Here is a 20,624-nt window from a genome sequence, read left to right as displayed (position 1 = left end):
GTGACTCTGAGTCTCAGACACACTCACAGACTGGGGATTTAATCTTCGCTCTCCTCCCATAAATACAGGGCAGGATGTAATACCAGCCCCAGTCTGATCGTGGTGGGGCCCCGGATCTCTGTCCGCAGCCATGTCAACAGCCTTTTGAGTTGACTTGGAATCTGAGGTCAGTCATTCAACTCTGTTCTTCCTTCTGGACTTGGAGAGGGCTGGGGATGATGGGGAGATGAGTCACTGCAGGGTGGAGGCAGCCCCCACTTCCTTTCCAGCCCCCTCAACCAATGATCCAAGTTCAAGGAGCTCGTCTCTGCTGTTCAGACCATTGAGCTGGTGCCTTGAAGCCTCCGGAACAGCTGTGGGAGCCAAGAATCATTACTTCAGACAAAGAGTGAGCAGCACACTCCATATCTAGGTTATTGTGGAGCGGGCCTTGAGAGCTGGGCCTTGAGTACAGATCGGGAGAGGGGGCCACGGGGATGAGCCAGCTGGCTGTAGGGCCTCCCTAAGCTTCTCAGCTCCTATTCTGTCAGAAAATATGCTTTAGAGAAAGGGAGGGGCAGGGGCTGGGGACCGCTGCCCCCTGCGTGCCTCCAGGAGAGGACAGGATCGGCCACCAGCTTCTGTTGTCACTGGCTGTCACACACGCTCTCCATGCCTGGGGCCCAGACTCAGCCAGCTCCCCAGAAATCTCTGGCACTTTCTGGCTGGGTCACCTAGACTCTCTGAATCTGTTTCTTTGGCTCTAATAAGGAGCTATGAATAGCCACTTGCCTCAATACCTACGCCTTAGGCACAATGCTCCCGGGTGCCCTCTCCTCATCTGCTCTTGTCAAATGGAGAAGGTGTGGGGATGGGGAGAGGAGTTGAGGGGAAAGGGGCTTGAGGGGAGACGGGAAGGCTCCATTGCACTGGGGCAGCAGTCTCACCAGGGCCCCTCACCCCAAGGCATCATCACCAAGCCACATGCATAATCTACTTACCGCACTCAGGAAGGGGATGTCAGAGGCATTGCCCAGGAAGCCAAAGACGACAGGAAAAAAGCCCCTAGGAGCAGAGGTGGGGGGAGGGGTCAGCGATGGCCTGGGGCGAGATCCACCCAAAGGCTCCAGCTTTGGTTCCCCAGAAAGCGGGGCCTTGGGCACTGGGGGCAGGCTTGGTTCTGCACCCCCTGGGTTTGGGGAGGCAACCATGTGAAGTGGTTAAGAATAAAGGGGCGGGGGTCAGGCTCCTTGGGTTCAAATCTGGGCTCTGCCACTTGCTCGTGCTGTATAAACTTGGGGCAAAATTCCTCAACTTCTCTGAATCTCAGTTCCCAGTTGTAAATGAGGTTAATAATAGTATCTACACCATAGGGCCTTCCGCAAAGAAATGTTCAAGAAGTGTTTGTTTGGGGGCACCTGGGCGGCTCGGTTGTTTAAGCATCCGGTGTGGGTCGCGATCTCACGGTCAGTGAGTTTGAGCCCCGTGTTGGGCTCTGCGCTGAGAAAGCGCGAAGCCTGCTTGGGATTCTCTCCCTCCCATTAAAAAAATTTTTTAAGAAAAGAAGCGTTTGTATCATTGTTACTGTCTTCTCCTCCCTGGACTGGGTGGGTGCTGCCTGCTTCAGATTTCCTGGGCCCCCGCATGGGTAGCTGCTGGCGGCCGTGCTCATGGGTGTTTTCCCTGGTGCCTCGGCGTGGTGCCCACGCGTGGAGCCACCCTTTGCCCTTGGCTTCCCCACTCTAAACACACCGTGGCAAGGTCTGGCTGGACACATGCGCACCATCGTTCAAAGGGCTTGGAAACACTGAGGTTGGCGTCGGGGGGAGCCCTGTGTGTGTGGAGAGGCGAGGGGGTTAGACATTTGAATGCTGGCTGAGCTATTTCCTCTCCCGGGGCCTCATTTCCCCGAGGCTCACCGACACCTCTGACGTCCCTTAGAGCTCTGATTTTGGTTTTTTCGCCACCCCCCCCCCCCCAATGCTGTTGCAAGGGGTCTTTGTCAAGGTTTACGTTTGGTTGGAGCTACTGAATCTGCAGTGGCCCCACTCACCCTTCTAATCCCTCAATAAATGGTCACTGTCGTCAGAATTTTTCTTCTCGACTAGGTTGCGAGGTCCTAGGGAAGTCTCTCCCTGTTGAGTGCCACATCCCCCCACCTAGCTCTGTATTTGGCACGCAGTAGGTACTTTTTGCGTTTTTGACTATTTGAATAAGTGGCTGTTTGAATAGTGACATGTCTGGATGTTAAACAAGTGGGTGGCAGAGTGCGTGTGAGAAAATTTAGTTTCTCGAAGCTACATTATATGATGTCTAGGAGGTCTGGGCCATTCAGGCTAATCAAAGTGTTTTCAAGGCTGCACTGGGCAAACGGAGGGCTTTATGAGAAGTCGGGGTCCTGGCCCCGGCTCCTTCCGGTGAGTGCATAAGCCATGCTTCTTCCAGCCCGTCTTCTCCATCCCACCACTGTCCTCCAGTGTCCCAGAGACAATAGGCATCCTCCCTCTCTAGCCCCACCTTCCCGACATCCTTCGTTTCTGCTCCTTAAGCACCCCCCAGTCTCCTCTTAAAGCTTGCCTGTCCCCACGGCCTGTCTCAGGACAGGCCCTCCCTGCCCTGGACACCTCCCTGGCCTTGGCAGTGGCCACACATCTTCGCTGACTTCCACCCCACCTTTCAGCAGGCCAGGCTGACACTGGACAGGCCGAAGGACATGAGGCCAGCAGCCAGGGATGCCTGGATCAAGTCCAGATCCTCTGCATACTTTGTGTGAGACCTCCGGCGGGTGGGGGGAGGGGGGGCAGCAGATCTGGTTTCCTCATCTGCAGAGAGCAATCCTGCAGTGGGTTGTAAAGACGATAAAGTGAGGTGACGACTGTGAACGTGCTAGGGGCATATGAGGGGCCAGGCAAATGCTAGTTCACTGCCCCTCCTCCCTGCTGGATTCTTCAAGTTGAAGGCAGGCCCTGTGTCTCCTCCTTAAGGGCAGACCTAGGGCCGGGCACACAGCAGGTGCTCAATGTTTGCAGGTGGATGGGCCAATCCCTCCAATTTGTCCTTCGTCCTACTGTTGGAGGGAACTTCCAAGTGTCTGCCTGATGCCCATCTGCCTTTTCAGTCCTTCCGTGGCTCCCATCCGCGGGATAGCATCCCTGTGTCTGCATACCCTGTCGGTCGTGCTGGCCAAACCTGGCGGGGTGATCTCAGCTGCTCAGAGGCCCTGGTGGGCTCATCCAGGGGAAAGAGACCCGCACTCACTTGAAGAGGCTAAGGAATCCATAGGTTTCCAGGAACATGCCCAGAAGGGGCCAGCGCAGGAGCACAATGACCACACCCCCCAGGAAGAAGCTGGTCCCTTTGAGCTTGTGCCTCTGGAAGAAGAAGGAAAAGGTCTTCCTCAGGCCGATGATGAGCAAGAGGCCAGTCAGGAATAGCAGCTGCGGGGGAGGGAGGGAGAGAAGCATGAGAACCAACACACCAACACCCCCCGCCCTCCACCAATGGGGAGTCAGGGGCCAGGCCTGGGGCAGGACTTGCTGCCTCTTCAGGAAGAGTTCTGTTAGGAGCAGAACCGCCCCGAGACAGGAGGATGGACAAGGAGGACTTTGAAGGTCTCCATCTGTTCACCCAATTCAACCCAACTTCTTGGCTCCCAATCACTTTTTCATATATGACTTTATTTCTTGTCACACCAACACTTCCCGGGGAAGACGGCATAGACAGAGTCTCTCCATTTTACGGAGGTGAACACTGAGCCAGCCATACCTAGCCATAGCCAGCCATCAGGGCTCCACTGTCTGGCCCCGTCACTATCTTCAGCTTGGCTCCTAATGGTCCCTTAGGAGTGCCCAGGTGTCCATCAGATTTAACTCTCTGGCTTTCTTCCAGCATGTTCCATGCCTTTCCTCCCCTTCCTCATACCTTTTCTCTTGCTGTTCCTTCTGCCTCCACACCCATTGCCTTTCCAAATTCCTTTTCGTCCCTCTCCAGCTGGATATGCTTTCTTCCTCCAGACATCTTGTTCTAGATTAAGTGTACTTATCTTATTGTGACTTTATGGCTGCCCCTGCCTTCCTTCCCAGTCACGGACGTTCACGTTATGTCCCTATCCCTAGACAGGGGCGTTCCACTGGCAGGGATAGCAGCCCATTCATCTTGGTACCTGCAGGGCCTCACCCAGAGCTTTGGCATGAGAATCCACGTCCTCGGATTCTCCGTGCCCAGCAGGCCTCGCTGCCCACCCCCGGCCACCCTCACCGGCCCAGGCTTGATGGTGCAGACCCCTGGATGGGCACAATCTGAATGAACTTGGGGCCCATCTTCCTGGCAATTGAGACCTCAGGTAGGTTGGTGGCGGAGGGTACACAGGCTTGGGGACTCACGTTTCCGAAGGCCAGGAGCACCGAATCAAAGTACAGGAGTATTCCAAAGAGGATGAAGAAGATTCCGAAGCCGGTGGTGCCCACACCAATTTCTGCAATGGGCAAGGAGGATGGGGTGGGATGGGCTCTGGGGAGCAGGTTGGGATGCTGGAAGTTTCCCCCACTGCTACTGGACAGTTGCCCTCTGGACGGTGGGGCATGGGACGGCTCCATTTCCACCCAGGAATCTCAGCTTCCGTGCTCACGGGGAATGATGGGACGGGAAGGGAAAGGAAGGGCAGGCACGGATTTATGTTTCGCCCCTGCACGCTCCTGATCCGTTCCGTGCGCTGTGGCATTCTGTCCTCACCATGGGTCTGTGAGGCGGCTAGTGCTACCCTCGCTGCCTTTTGTATTTTCAGCTTCCCCTTGTTTACAAATGCTACATTGTCTACACGATGGTCAGGGTTGGGTCCCTCCGGTCCTGTCCTCCTGCAGCCGGCAGCTGCTGATGCCCAACGCACACCCAGGCAGAAGGGCACCACTGACCACTCACCACCACCAGCCCCGAAAAGCTTAGAACCGCCCGGCTGTCCTGCTCGATTTCTCAAGAGGCCTGACCTCCTGGATTATTCTTCACACTGTGCGCTTCCTCCTCTAACTGCCCCATCCGCAGCTTTCAGGTGGCGACCTCTCATACTTAATTGGAAAAATAGAAGAATGTGCTCAGTGCTCACCTGGGAGTCTGCAACCTGGCCAACACCTGCTGCCCCACTCTGCACCCTCCCTCCTGCCACAGCACCTTGGGTGGCCCACCACACGCCCCTCAGCTTCCTCTAGCGTCCGTCCCGAGACTGGGCAGTTCTGTGCCAGGTTCTGGACCCACGCCGCCAGCACCCCACCCCGGTTTGTAGTGTGTCTTTTTGCTTCGTGTCCCAGGGCAACCTTTGAAGCTGCAGGCGTTTGCTGAGGGCCAGTGAGCACAGCACAGAAGGGCAGGATATTAAGGAGCCCCTTGTTTGGTCAAGGGGCTACATCTCTGACATTTTGATGTATCTTCCAGATCGCTCCCCTCAGGAGGAGTTGTCACAAGAGCAGGATATGAAGTTCCCTTTTTCCCGAAACCCTCTCCAGCCCACAGAATTGTTCATTTTACTTATCTCTGCCACTCTGAGAGTCCACCAGTGACCATTCACTGCGCGGCTTCATTTCTAAATGGAATTAAGCTGTCATTTTCAATGGTGATGAAATACACATACAATTCAGCAACTTCGCCATTTCTACGCACACGCCCAGGGGCGTGAAGTACCTTCACAGTGTTCTGCGATGGTCACTGCCAGCCACCTCCCGGGCTTTCCATCTGTCACAACTGAAACTCTGTCCCCATTGAACACTAACTCCCCGTTCTCCAGTCCCTCTCAGCCCCCAGCAACCTCCACTCTATTTTCTAGTTCTGGGAGTCTAACTAGGTGGCCTATATGGGAAGCCATACAGGGTTTTCACGTGACTGGCTTATTTCACTTGGCATAATGGCCTCAAGGTTCATTCAGGCTGCAGCCCTCGTCAGAATGTCCCTCTTGTTTAAGGCTGAGTGATAGTTCATTGTATGGATGGAACACAGGTTGTTCATCTACTCATCTGTGGGTGGAACTTGGGTGGTTTCCACCTTTTGGCTACTGGGAATAATGGTGGTGTGACCATGGGTGAACAAAGATCTCTTCGAGACTCTGCCTCCATTTCTTCTGGGGTATATACCCAGCAGTGGGTTTATAGATGATGCTAGATGATAGGGTAGTTCTGTTTGTAAGGTTCTGAGGGAGCACCACACTGTTTTCTACAGCAGCCGCATTTGACATTCCCAGTACGAGGGTCCAAGGGTTCCAATTTCTATGCATCCTCACCAACACTTGTTATTTTCTGTTTTGTTTTGTTTTGTTTGTCTTCTTTTTGATAACATCCATCTTAATGAGTGGGAGGTGGTATCTCGTTGTGGTTTGGTTGGCATTTTCCTGACGATCGGTGATCATGAACATCTTTTCTTTTTTAAACGAATTAATTTTTGAGAGGCAGAGAGAGAGAGAGAGAGAATGATCAGGAGCGGGGTAGAGTGAGAGGGAGAGAGAATCGCAAGCAGATTCCATGCTGTCAGCGTGGAGCCTGGCACGGGGCTCAAACTCACCAACTGTGAGATCATGACCTGAGCTGGAATCAAGAGTCAGACGTCTAACCGACCGAGCTGCCCAGGCGCCCTTTGAACATCTTTTCATGTGCTTGTTGGCCGTTTGTAGATCTTCTTTAGAGAAATGTCCATTCAAGTCCTTTGCCCATTTTAACAGGTTGGAGTTGTTGTTGTTGTTGTTGTTGAGTTGTAGGAGTTCTTTATATACGCTAGATATTAACCCCTCATCAGACATATGGTTGGCAAATATTTCTCCCATAGGAGAAATCACTCTGTTGATTGTGTCCTTTGATGCAGGGAAGTTTTCAATCTTGATACACTCCAATTTAACTACTTTTTCCTTCGTTGCCTATATTTTTGGTATTATATCCAAGAAATCATTGTCAATTTCAGTGTCGTGAAGCATTTCTCCTAAGTTTTCTTTAAGGGCTTTATAGTTTTAGCCCTTACTTTGAGTTAAGATAAACTTTGAGTTAATTCTTGCAGATGGTATAAAGTACAGGTTCAACTTCATTCTTTTGCACATGGATGTCCAGTTTGCCCAACATCGTTTGTTGAAAAGACTGTCATTTCCTCACTGAATGGTCTTGTCACCCTTATTGAAAATCACTTGACCTCTGTACCTGGGTTTACTTCTGGGCTCTCTGTTCTATCCCTTTGGTTTATGTGTCCGTTTCTATGCTAGTCCCACACTGTTCTGATCACTGTAGCTTTCTAAAAGTTTTGAAACCAGGAAATGTGAGACCTCCAATTCTGTTCTTTTTTAAGATTGCTTTCACTCTTTGAGATCCCTGAAGGTTCCATATGCATTTTAGGATGGATTTTTCTGTTTCCACAAGAAACGCCATTGGGATTTTGATAGAGATCACACTGAATCTGTAGATTGCTTTGGGGAGTATTGACATCTTAACAATATTAAATCCTCCAACCCATAAACAGAAGATGTCTATTTATTTGTGTCTTAAAACTTCCATCAGCAACACTCAGTATTTTTCAGTAAGACTTTTGCCTCCTTGGTTAAGTTTGTTCCTAAGTATTTATTCTTTTTAAAAAAAATTCTTAAGTGTTTATTTATTTTTGAAGGAGAGAGAGAGGGAGGGCGGGAGGGAGAGGGGGAGAGAGGGAGAGAGAGAGAGAAACAGAGAGAGAGACAATGTGAGCAGGGAAGGGGCAGAGAGAGAGGGAGACACAGAATCTGAACCAGGCCCCAGGCTCTGAGCCATAAGCACAGAGCCCAACAAGGGTCTTGAACCCATGAACCACGCGATCATGACCTGAGGAAGTTGGATGCTTAACCGACTGAGCCACCTAGGCGCCCTGTAATTGTCTTCTATTTGATGGTATTATAAAGCGAACCGCGTTGCTTCCTTTGAAAAAATTACTGGTGATGTGACACTTCGAGTTTACGCTGTAGTTCTGCGACATACTTTATCTATTTCATATATTTAGAATGCCTTCTTTTCTTTTTATTATAAATTATGTGGTAGATGGGGATATGGCAAGACTGCCTTTCTCAACGACAACATGTGTAACTTTATTTAAAATGGCTTCATTTTTAGGAGCACCTGCCTGGCTCAGGTGGAAGGGCATAGAACTCTTGATCCTGGGGTCGTGAGTTTGAGCCCCAAGTTGGGTGTAGAGGTTACTGAAAAAATAAACTTTAAAAAATGGCTTAATTTTTTAGAAATTGAAGGTGGCTTAATTTTTTTAAAGTGTATTTATTTTGAGAGAGAGAGGGCATGCACATGTGCAAGTGGGGGAGGGGAGAGAAAGAGAAAGAGAGAGAGAGAGAGAGAGAGAGAGAGAGAGAGAGAGAGAGAGAGAGAATTCCAAGCAGGCTCTGTGCTGTCAGCACAGAACCTGATGTGGGGCTCGAACCCACAGACCGTGAAATCATGACTTGAGCCGAAATCAAGAGCTGGATGCTTAACTGGCTGAGCCACCCAGATGTCCCTTAATTTTTTTTTTAAAGAAACATAAAGGTAATTTTTAAAGGGAAAAATTTTACTGGACTTGCTAACTAACATCTTAGAATGGGTCCCTATAATACCTATGAAATTTGCATTACTGCCATACTTTTAGAGATAGTTATAAAATGTTGTTAAAAGTCTGTTATAAAATGTTGTTAAGAGTCTGGTTGTTTCGAGGCAGAACTGTAAAAACAAAACAAAAACAAAGTCTTTGAGACTAGACTTATTGGCTACATTCTGTTTACAAGGGAAAGAAAATCAAACAACGCTATCATCATCAGGTCATTTTTCATAATCTGTTACCATAGTGAACTTAAGAGGAGTAGGGTCAGGTTCAGTATAGAAATAAGGCCAAAGGACTTCTTTAAAAGAATCATTAAACATAGAGGTAAGAGGAGGGATGTCTGGCCGGCTCCGTGAGTAGAGCATGTGACTCTTGATCTCGGGGTTGTGAGTTTGAGCCCCACGTTGGGGGCAGAGATTACTTTAAAATACAAACGAGACCAAAACCTCATTTAACTCACGGTACAGAAAAAAATGCCAGTCTCACTGGGTCTCCCATTTGGCAGAGCTGGATTTTGTGAGGACCCAAGGCGACATCCTCTCTCTCGACACATCCAGCTGCCCAGAATGCATCTCCTACTAGCGGCCGATTCCTTCCGTTTCTGACAAACCTCGGTGACGTATAGGCACTTGTCTCCTACCATTAAAATGTCATTGATTCCAATTCTGATACACCCTTCCCTTCCATCTCCTTTAGTAGATGTTTTTGTATAGAAATGGTGTGAATATCTTATTGGGTTTTCATTTTGTTGTGTTAAAATATCCGTATGTCCATCCTGCAAACACTTAAGAAGACCCTCTCACTCGCTCTGCAGACACAGCATAAGTTTCTTGAATTCATACTATGTTCTCCCTGCTCCTGCAATGATGATTTACTAGCCTGGAGAGTTATCACTTTTCCAACTTGTTCCATGTCTTTCCTCAAGAGCTGGTACAGTTCCAGAATTTTCCTGCACTGGGGGCAGCCTTCCTTAAGGGCCATGCTTACTGCTTCCGGCGCCCAGTGGGGAAACTGCACTGTGGACACAAAACCTCACTGAAAAGGGTCAGAAACTCTGTTTCTCATACATAAACCTCAGACCTTTCTTTGCCTCTCGCTCCCAGGAGCTTAGCGATTTCAGTTGCTACCAACCGGGGGCTGCTCTTGAAGTTCTCCTTGGGGCAGCAAGCGAGGTGGCCGAGAGGGCGGGAGATGGGGCATGTCACCAGGAGTGACAGAAGTACCTGCAGCCAACGTCCCCAATGAGCCACACAGATGGGGCGGTGCTCCCCCTGCTGGAGACCCGCCAGAGTTGATGTTTCTTCAATCCCTTGATTTAGGTGGTGTCCCCCTAAATCAAGCGGGTCCCCCACCCCCACCCACTGCAAAGTTACTCTCCAGCCCCCCACCCCGACCCTGCCAGGATGCCCTCCTCACCCTGCCCTGGTGGCACCCTCTCCCTCCCAGCTGACAGCTTTAAGACTAAATCAGGACTAGGAATAGGAAGGAGGGAAACGAGAAGAGAAAGAGCCTTTCTTCACTTTCAAAATTAACCAACAGCGATTCCTAGTGAAAACTGCTAACACTCGTGACCACCCTGGGCCAGGCACAGTCTAAGCACTTCACCCATATTCACTCATTCACTCACATATTCACACGCATTCACTCATTCATTCATTTTCATCGCTGCCTATGAAGTGGGTTATATAGGAAACCCTACTGCGCTGTTGGTCACAAACAGAATAGAAACGCGGAGAGGTTGAGTCACTTGCCCAGCAGGACGCACCCAGTAGCTGGCGGAACCAACGTCTGCCCCCAGTCGTCTGGCTCTAGAAGATGTGCCTTTAACCAACCCGTCCAGTCCGCTTCTGCCCCCAGACCCCTCCACAGGAGTGGCTCTTGCTCCGGCCATCCATGATGTCCCTGTTCCCAGATCCGACAGCCATCCATCCAGGTGGGTGTTGGCCCTCATCTGTCAGTGGTTGGCCGCTCCCTTCTCAAAACACCCTCCCTTGGCTTCTGCGACACCGTGTTCTCGCTTCTCATCCTGCTGTTCCCACCACTCTGTCCCAGTCTCCTTTGCCAGCTCCTCCTTCTCTCTCTTCCTCTGGGGGTTTCAGTTGCTCGGGGCTTCAGCCCGAGCTCGCTTCTCTTTTCATTCTATTTCACATGCATTCCCACGTCTTTAAATATCACTTGTGTGCTGACAGCATCGATATTTCTCTTTCCGGCCCATGCCTCTCTTTGAGCTGCCAAACTCACACCCAGCTGCCGGCTTGGCATCCCAGCTTGGCGCTCTCCCTCCAGGGCCTCTGGAACTCCACAGGTCCAGGCGGAGCTACAGGGCTTCCTCCCTTGGTTTTCCCCAAATGAATAAAAATGTCCCTCCCCCCCTCCCGCCCCAGCCAGCAGCTTGAGGCAGAAGCCCGAGAGCCATGCCGAGACCCCCTCACTGCTCTCGCCATCCCTCCTGTTCGGCCCACAGCTAAGTTTTACTGCTTCTTCTTGCCTAAGCTATCTTGAAAGGGGTGCCTTTCCCTCCACCTTTACCGCTAAATTCCAAGCCACCGTCATCGCTTTCCTGGACTCCTACAACACTCTCCAGTTTGTCCCCTACTTCAGTCCCCCGCTTCTCGGCCCTTCCCCACACAGCACTCAGGGGCCTTAGAAAGCATACAGCCCAATCATATTAGTGCACCGCTCGGGACCCTTCGTGGCTTCCCACTGGGCTTAGGCTACAAGTGTCCCCTGAGCCACACCTTGGCTTACAGGCTCTGCATGGTGCGGTCTCCACGTGCCTGTTCATCTTCCTCCTGCCACCATCCCCCTTGCCTATCATACTCTAACCACATTACCCTTCCTCCCTTGCTCCCTCTCCCTCCTTCTTCCCTCCCTTCCTTCCTCTTCTTTCCTTCCTTCCTCCCTCCCTCTTTCTTCTTTTCCTCCCTCCTCCCTCCTTCTTCTCTTCTTCCCTTCCTCCCTCCCCCCTCCTTCTTCCCTTCCTTCCTCCCTCCCTCCTTCCCTTCCTCTTTCTTTCCTTCCTCCCTCCCTCCCTTCTTTCCTTTCTTCCTCCTTTTCTCCCTTCTCCCCTCCCCTCCCTCCCTCCCTGACCCCTCCTTCTTCCATTCGTCTCTTCTTTCCCTGCCTTCTTCCCTCCCTCCCTTCCTTCCTTCCTCCCTTCCTTCCTCTCTTCTTTCCTTCCTTCCTCCCTCCCTCTTTCTTTTCCTCCCTCCCCCCTCCTTCTTCTCTTCTTCCCTTCCTCCCTCCCCCCTCCTTCTTCCCTTCCTTCCTCCCTCCCTCCCTCTCTTTCTTTCCTTCCTCCCTCCCTTCCTTCTTTCCTTTCTTCCTCCTTTTCTCCCTTCTCCCCTCCCCTCCCTCCCTCCCTGACCCCTCCTTCTTCCATTCGTCTCTTCTTTCCCTTCCTTCTTCCCTGCCTTCCTTCCTTCCTGCCTTCCTTCCCTCCTTCCCTCCTTCCCTTTTCATCACTGTGTCTCTGAGCCTTCCTTCCTCAAGGCCTTTGTATATAGGCTTCCTCCCACATTATCTGCCTAAGGCATACGCATCCTTTAAGTCTTAAGGTTCCGGAGGGCAACCTGGTCCACTCACCATTACCTGACCTAAATCTGGTTCCCTCATCTCTCTCTCTCTCATTGAGGACTTCCCACACTTTGGTTTAATAAAATGTTGGCTTGCCACCAGACTCAGGGGTCAGCTCCCTTCTCTATTTTTATTCCCTAAGTCAACAGTTCTCAACCCAAGGGATGGACGGGCAGGGGTGATTTTGTTCCCCAGGGGACATTTGGCAATGTCTGCACACATTTTTCAGGGTCACAGATGAGAGGAGGACATACCAGCAGCAAGGACAGACCCGCATGACAAAGAATTGTCCTGCCCCCAAATGTCAGTGCTGGGGAAGCGGAGAAACTGTGCCCTAGGCGACCTCATGCACTCGTGGTCTTAAATACCGTCTATATGCTGGCAACTCCCAAATGTCTCTAACTCGGCGCTCAACCTTGAACTCCAGACTCCTATACCTGACAGCTTACCTGGATGTCTACTAACACAGCAAACCCGACATGTCCAAAACCCAAATCGACCCATCTAATCGCTCAGGCTGAAAATACTGGTGGGATTCTCGACTTCTTTCTCTCATGCCCACATCAAGCCCACCAGCAAATCGTTCCAGCAGTTTCCTCAAAGCTGACCCAGCCTTGACCACTTTCCACCACTTCACTGCCACCGCCCTCACGGCTTCTACCATCTCTCACCTTGGAACTGTCCCCCTGTGGCTGACCGCACACCTCCACAGTCTGTTTGCAATCCGGCACCCGGAGCGATCTTTTAAAAATGTACATAAATTGTACACTGGAGTATTACTCGGCAATCAAAAAAGAAGGAAGTCGTGCCATTTGCAACCACGTGGCTGGAACTAGAGCGTATTGCGCGAAGCAAAATTAGTCAGAGGCAGACAAATATCGCACGACTTCACTCATAGGAGGAATTTAAGAGACAAAACAGATGAACATAAGGAAGGGAAGCAAAAATCATATAAAAACAGGGAGGGGGACGAAACAGAAGAGACTCTTAAATATGGAGAACAAACGAGGGCTTTGGGGGGGGGGGATGGGCTAAATGGGTAAGGGGCACTGAGGAATCTACTCCTGAAATCATTGTTGCACGGATGCTAACTAATTTGGATGTAAATTAAAAATATAAAATTAAGATAAATTTACACAAATTGGGGTGCCTGGGTGGCTCAGCTGGTTAAGCATCCAACTTCGGCTCAGGTCATGATCTCGCAGTTAGTGGGTTTGGGCCCTGCGTCCGTCTCTGTGCTGACAGCTCGGAGCCTGGAGCCTGCTTCGGATTCTGTGTCTCCCTCTCTCTCTGCCCCTCCTCTGCTCACACTCTGTCTGCCTCTCTCTCAAAAATAAATAAACATTTAAAAAAATTTTTTTAAAGGGCGCCTGGGTGGCTCAGTCGGTTGAACAACTTCAGCTCAGGTCATGATCTCACGGTTCGTGGGTTTGAGCCCCACGTCAGGCTCTATGCTGAACGCTTGTTCAGAGCCTGGAGCCTGCTTCGGATTCTGTGTCTCCTTCTCTCTCTGCCCCTCCCCCACTCACACTCTGTCTCACTGTCTCTCAAAAATAAATAACTGTAAAAAAATTTTTTTTAAATAATAAAAATGTCCATAAATTGGGGTACCTGGGTAGCTCAGTCGGTTGAGCGACCGACTTCAGCTCAGGTCATGATCTCAAGGTTTGTGAGTTTGAGCCCTGCATAGGGCTGGGCTCTGTGCTGACAACTCAGAGCCTAGAGCCTGCTTTAGATTCTGTGTCTCCCTCTCCCTCTGCCCCTTCCCAGCTGGCACTCTCTCTCAAAAAAAATAAATCTTTAAAAAAAAGCTTAAAAAAATAAAAATGTACCTATATCATATCACTCACTCCTTTGTACAAAACCCTCCCGTCATTTCCCATCTTGTGGAGATAAAACCAAAGTTCTTACACAGCCTCATTGTTCGGTGACCTCCCAGACCTAAACTCCTCCCACCCTCCCCTTTACTCACTTTGCTGCAGCCACACCACACGCTAAGTATGCTAATGCCTCAGGGCCTTTGCACGGGCTATTCCCGCTCCTGGAAAAATTTCCCCTCCAGATCATTGCATAGCTTTGCTTCCTTGCTTCTCTGTATAAAAGGAAGCCTTCCCTAACCACGCTATACAACGCAGTAACCCCTCCTACCTCACTCTCCCTAGCCTCCCTACTCTATTTTATTTTTGTCCAGAGGACCCATCACCATCTGACATACTACATACTTATTTCTTGATCTGTTAATTCCCTGTTTCCCCACCCTAGCTTGTAAGCAGGAAAAGGTCTGTTCCATTTCAGTATACTATTGTATACTCTATGCCCAACACAATGCTTGGCACAGAGTGGGGACGAATTTGTTCAGTGAATGAATATTATCTCCAGTTCACAGATGAGATCCTGGGCTCAGAGGCTTTAAATCACAGTTCTCTCTGCCCCTCCCACATCTGTGGACTATCTCCCTTCCCTCTCCCTGCAAAGGAAGAGAAGGATATTTAGGAGTGGGGCACCTGGGTGGCTCAGTCGGTTAAGCTTGGGATTTCAGCTCAGGTCATGATCTTGTGATTTGTGAGTTCAAGCCTCGCGTGGGGCTGTCAGCACAGAGTCCGTTTTGGACCCTCTGTTCCCCTCTCTCCCTGCCCTTCCTCCACTCATTCTCTCTGTCTCGAAATAAACTTAAAAAAAAAAAACCAAACACCCATATTTAGGAGTGATGGTATGGTAATCTGGGGACAGGCGTGGAGTTTAGTTTTTGGTAAGAAGAAACCCAAGGTGGAGTGCCTGGCTGGCTCAGTCTGTGGAGCGGGCGCCTCTTGATCTCGGGGTCATGAGTTCGAGCCCCACGTTTGGTAGAGTTGACTTCAAAAAATAAAAAAAAGAGAAACATCAAATTTAGAAGAAGAAGCGTGCCAAGACCACAGGAGACGCTGAGAGTTTGTGCGGAAAATGTCTGAATGGGCAGAGGCCTCCTGAGTCCCCCTTGGCGGCATCCCGGGTCTAAGAACCATGATGGGAAAGGGAACAGCACGGGGGAGGGGTGAACTTGCAGCCCCCTCCCCCCCCCCCCCCCCCCCCCCAGGCACCAACCTCTGGCTACGCGGGGGTCCTGAGCAACCCTCCCCCCACGGGGAGGCAGAGGAGCCACACCCGGTCCTGGCCCCGCTGCCCGGAGGATGCCAGCACAGCACCTGCCGGCCGCCGGCTCCAGAGGTCGCCTTCCCTGCTGCCCAGAGAGAGAGAGATCCCGGCTGGGAGGGGCGGCGTCTCCCTCCGCCCCCGGCTGGATCCTCCCTTCCAGCCCAGCCCCCTCCACGGCACCGGCCCCCCCACTCACTCTGCCATTCGGTGATGGAGATCATGCCGCAGGCTGCCTGGGGGGCCTTCCGGGTCGAAGCTGCCAAGGGGAGAGGAGCAGGGAGGACCGCGCTTGTGCGTGCTCCAGGCAAGCTGACCCTTGGGAAATTGTGAAACGGGCCTCGGGTAAATCATTAACTCCCTCCGCTCTCCAAACCCCACCTCTCCCCCCCCTCCCCACCCAAACGGCTGCTTAAAGTCGCAGGCTCCCTTCTCCTGGATCTTCCCAGAGGACACCAGCCCTGGGCACACGCTCCGCCCACCTGGCGAAGGCAACACCCACCTGACCCCGCCAAAGCCCCCCACTCCCGCGCCCTGAGGCTGAGTGTAACTGCTTCCAAGTCCTTCGCAGAACTCAGACTGTAGAGTGGACTGGGACCTCGGGCTCCCCGGGTTCCTTGCCTGGCTTGGTGGGGGTGTGGCAAGAGTCGGAATCCGCGTTTCTCCTCGGAAAAGTATTCAATTCGTCGTGCCTGTGAAGTCCTCTTGCTTGGCGCTAGTACCCATGCTAGACGCTAGGGGGCGGCAAGCCACTGGGTAAAACCTGTTGCCGGCAGTCTCTGGGAGAGCCGGGTTGGGTTACAGCAAGGGCAAAAGCGCCCCAGAGGAGTTAGACACAAAAGGCTTCGACCTCCTTTTCCCCAGCGGTGTCCAGCGTCGGACAGTGAGGTTGAGCCAGGGAGGATGAAAGATGAATTTGGGCTTGGGGTAGGGCTGGACGATTTCAGAAGCCTAGTTCTGAAAGTCCACCCACCAGCTGTGTAGACCTGGGTCATCCTTCCCTCCCTCTGTGGGCCTGTAAAAAGAGGGGCAGATAGTTCTTAACACCCTTTCTGCCACCGTAGAGCCGTGGCTCTCAACCCATGAGTCAGCATCCCCTTTGTAATGTCCCCTCTATCCTGAAATGAAGTTCATAGATGATATGAGCAATCTACACACATCATTTTTAAAAACACAAAACTATATAAAGAAGGGAAAAATCATAATAAAGCACGATGTCTCTCAATATATTAATGTTCAGGCAAGATTTAATGAAGCCATAAGTGAAACAGGCAGATAGCTTGCACCTACTTATAATAAATACACTTACATTTAAGAGAAATAGAAGACCAGAGAGTCATTATATACAAAACAAAATAAAAACAAAAACACCCTCCCCACCCACAAGAAAATGAGAGAGTAGTAGGAAATGAACAAAAGAATAAAACCCCTTAGGTAAATTACAACAAACGGAGTGTACTTACATATAAAAAGAGAAAGAGGGAAATAGCCTTAATTGAAAGAGGGATAACATAGCAAGGCAGAGTGGAGACAATGAGGAGGCGCGATGTGAATGCAAACGAACTGGGTCTTCTGTGTGAATTGTTAAAATAGCTCCCGGTGCTCTGGCGGGAAACGAGGAAGCGCGGGCATGTCACAGACACACAGAGCTCTGTCTTGAAATGCTGTCGCAGGTTGAGGGAGAATTCAGTCTAGAATTTGGGCCTTGGAGGTCATGTGTTTCCAACAGGCAGTGGGGAATGGAGGCTACATTGGAAAGGGACTTGGGGATACAAGTGCCTGAGGACAATTGCATGTGGGCCCCCGGGACAGGGGCGGGGAAAGCTAGAGAAAAAACAGACAGCATCCCCAAACATTACCACACGGAATCCGTACAACTTAGGTGTCCATGCTGAGGCTGCAAAAACTTAAAAAATCTAAAGAATGACAATCCTATGAAATAATCTCTAAAAACATTTATTAAGGCGATCTAATGAGATCTCCTGCATTTCAGGTATCTTTGCTGTAATGGTCGGTTCTCTCAGATCTCCTCCGTTAGATGTTTGCAGTCCGTCTGTGCTTGCTCAGTAAGACCCTACTTGGAACCATCTTCAACCACGGAAACAGTGCTTGAATGTTCCACTGCATTGTGGGGACAATGTATGTGGTAGTTTAACTCAATTTTTAAACCATGTCTTTATTCCATTTAAGTTTCTTCTCCATTAAGACCATCTCGTAACTTACCGAGTTATTCATGAAACTGACTTAAAAAAAACTTAGAAACTTATACTTCGTACTATTATGAATTGCCGTATGACCAACTTATATTAGAAATGGGTTTAGGTTGGTTGTACGTTTTAAAGTCCTGCAGGATAGAAGTTACTGTTTTTGGAGATCTGCCCGGTGCCTTGCAGCCACTACAAGCTCCCCGCAAATTTCCAAAATTTCCACTAGGGGGCGCGACCACCCCCATTGAAACCACTGGTAGGTTAAGAGCTTCCGCTCTGAAGTCAGAGTGGGCCTGGGCTTCCTCCTAGCTTCGTGAGACCTCGGACACTTGATTTACCCTTTCTGTGCCTCAGCGTCTTGGGTGAGAGTTGTACCTGTCCCCTAGAGTTAGAACGCGGACTGGTGAGTAAGTGCGTGGGGAGTGCACAGAACCGGAACCGGATACCGGTTCACAGTAAACACTTGATGAGCCATTGTTCTTACTCTTCCAGTATAGTTATGATCATTGCTCTTGTTATTAATATTACTAGTGTTGGTATACTATTAAATGCTGTTATTGAAAGACTTCTCTCAAATGTGGTGCTTAGCTGCTCGCACAGGTGTATAAAATAGCAGTTAGGAATATTCCCCCCCCCCCCCCCCCCACCTTCCCGCCACCATGGAGCTTGCCTGTGAGCTTGGAAGAACGGGACCGTCCTCAAACTGGGCCCTCCCGGCCTGGTTCCCTGATGGCAGCGCTGGGTACAGGTGTCGGGCCTGGACGGGCTGGTCCACAGCCCACACTCCCAGAGAGGAGCGCCTTCTTTTAAAAAGAATTTTTTTTTTTTTAACGTGTATTCATTGTTGAGAGAGAGAGACAGTGTGAGCGGGGGAGGGGCAGAGAGCGAGGGAGACACAGAATCGGAAGCAGGTTCCAGGCTCTGAGCCGTCAGCACAGAGCCCCACGCGGAGCTTGAATTCACAGACCGGAAAATCAAGACCGGAGCTGAAGTCCGACGTTTAACCGACTGAGCCACCCAGGTGCCCCTTCTTAGGAGCACCCCCCAGGGAGGAGGTTGTGGGCCCTGGAAGGCTGGAGCTGGAGGAATAGAGGTGGGGAGGGGAGGGACATCTCAAAGGGCTGGACAGCAGGGGCCCTGGTGATGTCTTTGTCGAAGGCAGTGGAGGTAGCAAAGTGGGAGAACGTGGGAGAACGTCTTTGGGAGACGTTCTCTTTCTTCCCCAGGGGCCTACACCACGTCACCACTGCCTCCTCACATTTGTAGATGAATTTGAGTTTTCAGAGTTTTCATTCGTGTTCCCATTTGACTTTCTCTAGAGCTCCGTAAAATGGTGGTTGATATCCCCATTTCATGGACCAGGAAACTGAGACTCAGGAACTTGTCCAAACTTCGGCAGGGCCAGGAGCAGGGCCAGGAGGCAGCGGAGGCTCAGGGATGAGGGGGCTGTGGAGTGGGCCTCGTTCCCTGGCCACAGAGGCAGGATCCGAAGACTGGTTGCCTGCCTGAGCCCATCATGCCTCTCTCCAAGAATAATACATGACCACGCTGTTCCAGAGCAGCTCTCTTTGGAGGGCATTCTGCTAGGTGCGTTTTCACTTACGTTTCCTGACTACCACCCCCGTTTCCAACCCCAGCCTGGCTTGATTAGAAGGCTGATCTGGGCCGGGAGTTGGAGCAGGCAGAGATCCATAGGCATCGTTCTTTTCTTTTCTTTTTTTTTCCCCCCATGGGCACCGTTCTTGGACAGGAACCAGCCCATTTGTGGAGACAGCAACACCCAGCCATGTCTTGTGCTCTCCTGTCCCACCACCTCCTCTCCAAGCCTCCGGCTCTGGCCCCGAGGGAACTGCAGACAGACACAGGCCCTGGAGAGCCCAAAGTTCTCCAGGGCACCTCCTCCAGCTCCAGTGGCTTTTCTCTTGAGTCTGCTTCGATCCCAGTTCTCCCGGATTCACAAAGGACCACAGGCGTCTAGCTCTCCTGGGGATGTGACAAAACCCCCAAATATACTCCTATTATTTGTTAAACACACACATGCTCTCTGCTAGCTCTTTAGGAAGGACAACAGGTGTCCAGAGTTTGAAATCAGCCCTTAGAACCAGACCAAAGCAAAATCAGGAATTGAAAGAGGCCTGCTTCCCCTTTCTTCTTTCTCAAAGTTCTTCTCTACCTTGAACCATTAATGCCTCCACCTCTCCCGAGACATCCTGCAGGGGCCCAGCTGAGGCCTGCCACTATCCTGGGCTCACTCTCTCTTTCTACTCTCCACCGCATAGAATTCACAGGGCTTCTTGACTATTACTCAAGATTTCAAATTGAGAAGCTCTGATAAAGTCCTTCACGCTGAGGATCCATAGCTGATAATCACTGAGTACCTGCCAAAGGTCATAAACCCAAAGCACTGAGGCTGGATGAGTATAATTTGGGGTGGCTTTTCTGATACCCCTCCCCAAATCATCTACCTTGCTGTCCCCTCAAGCAGAAGTACAGGGCACTGTGCAGTAATTGAGAACACCTAAGAATTGTCTTCTCCTAGAGTTCTACTGTCAGTCTCGGAGACGAGTCAAGGGAAGTCTCCAGGATCTGAACACTGATCTAATTAATGTTCGTTACCCAGGACCTTGCTTGGGACACGTCTTGATTCGGGGCTACCCGGACAGAAGAGATGACCGCGGTGGCAGCACACCACGGACCCAGCTTTGCTTTTAGCCACAGGGAAGGCTCCACCCCAGACCCTCTCCCCTTTTCTGCCAAGCTTGTAAGCTGCCCGGAACCGCGAGGCCAGCCACAGGCAGGCACAGAGTGAGAGACACACGGCACGTGTACAAACCATTCATTTTATTTCCTGTATTGGGTTTATACAAACTTGCAAGATACAAATGCAGAGCTCACTGGGATTCTTCAGTACCTAGATCTAGAAAGAATGCTGCGGGGCGGGGGAAGCGAACGTTCACTCTCAGTCAGGAGGCCCCTCCCCGGGGAGGGGCTTGTTGGCTAGAAAGATGCTAAAGCAGCTGCTACAGATGTTTGGTCCCCAACAGAGATGCCCTCTGTTTATCTAACTTTAACTTTTCTTCTAAGGTCACTTTTATACTAAATAAAGACACTGAGATCATACATTTCCTTGTATGGTTTATTGTCTAATGCTAGCAAATC

General features: G+C 50.8%; 1 protein-coding gene across 4 annotated transcripts; it reads right to left on the bottom strand.

The window, feature by feature from the left end:
* Nucleotides 1-18: 18 nt before the first annotated feature.
* GOLT1A (golgi transport 1A) lies at nucleotides 19-15,616 on the bottom strand. 4 transcript variants are annotated; one of them, XM_015069932.3, is made up of 5 exons: nucleotides 15,458-15,616; nucleotides 4,362-4,453; nucleotides 3,238-3,416; nucleotides 981-1,044; nucleotides 19-353 (listed from the first exon to the last, which is right to left on the bottom strand). In XM_015069932.3, exons 1-5 carry the CDS (start codon nucleotides 15,480-15,482, stop codon nucleotides 315-317), a joined length of 399 nt encoding a protein of 132 aa, XP_014925418.1. In that variant the 5' UTR covers nucleotides 15,483-15,616; the 3' UTR covers nucleotides 19-314. The 4 variants fall into 4 exon arrangements, with proteins under 4 accessions (XP_014925418.1, XP_014925419.1, XP_053065174.1 ...); XM_015069933.3 differs by having other exon boundaries at nucleotides 3,238-3,350; XM_053209199.1 differs by lacking the exon at nucleotides 15,458-15,616 and having other exon boundaries at nucleotides 4,362-8,505.
* Nucleotides 15,617-20,624: the final 5,008 nt, after the last annotated feature.

This window comes from Acinonyx jubatus, chromosome E4 (genome assembly GCF_027475565.1).
Source record: "Acinonyx jubatus isolate Ajub_Pintada_27869175 chromosome E4, VMU_Ajub_asm_v1.0, whole genome shotgun sequence".
In the NCBI taxonomy this organism is placed as follows: Eukaryota; Metazoa; Chordata; class Mammalia; order Carnivora; family Felidae; genus Acinonyx; species Acinonyx jubatus.
Note: the sequence above shows the minus strand (reverse complement) of the source record. Positions and strands in the feature narration are given on the sequence as shown.

Coding starts and splice junctions, on each gene's coding strand:
- GOLT1A (XM_053209199.1), bottom strand. CDS start 4,574: ATGGAGCCGTCCCATGCCCCACCGTCCAGAGGGCAACTGTCCAGTAGC. Junction 3,417..4,361: donor TGCTCCTGGCCTTCGGAAAC/GTGAGTCCCCAA, acceptor CCTCCCCCGCAG/CTGCTATTCCTGACTGGCCT. Junction 354..980: donor ACATCCCCTTCCTGAGTGCG/GTAAGTAGATTA, acceptor TGGCTCCCACAG/CTGTTCCGGAGGCTTCAAGG.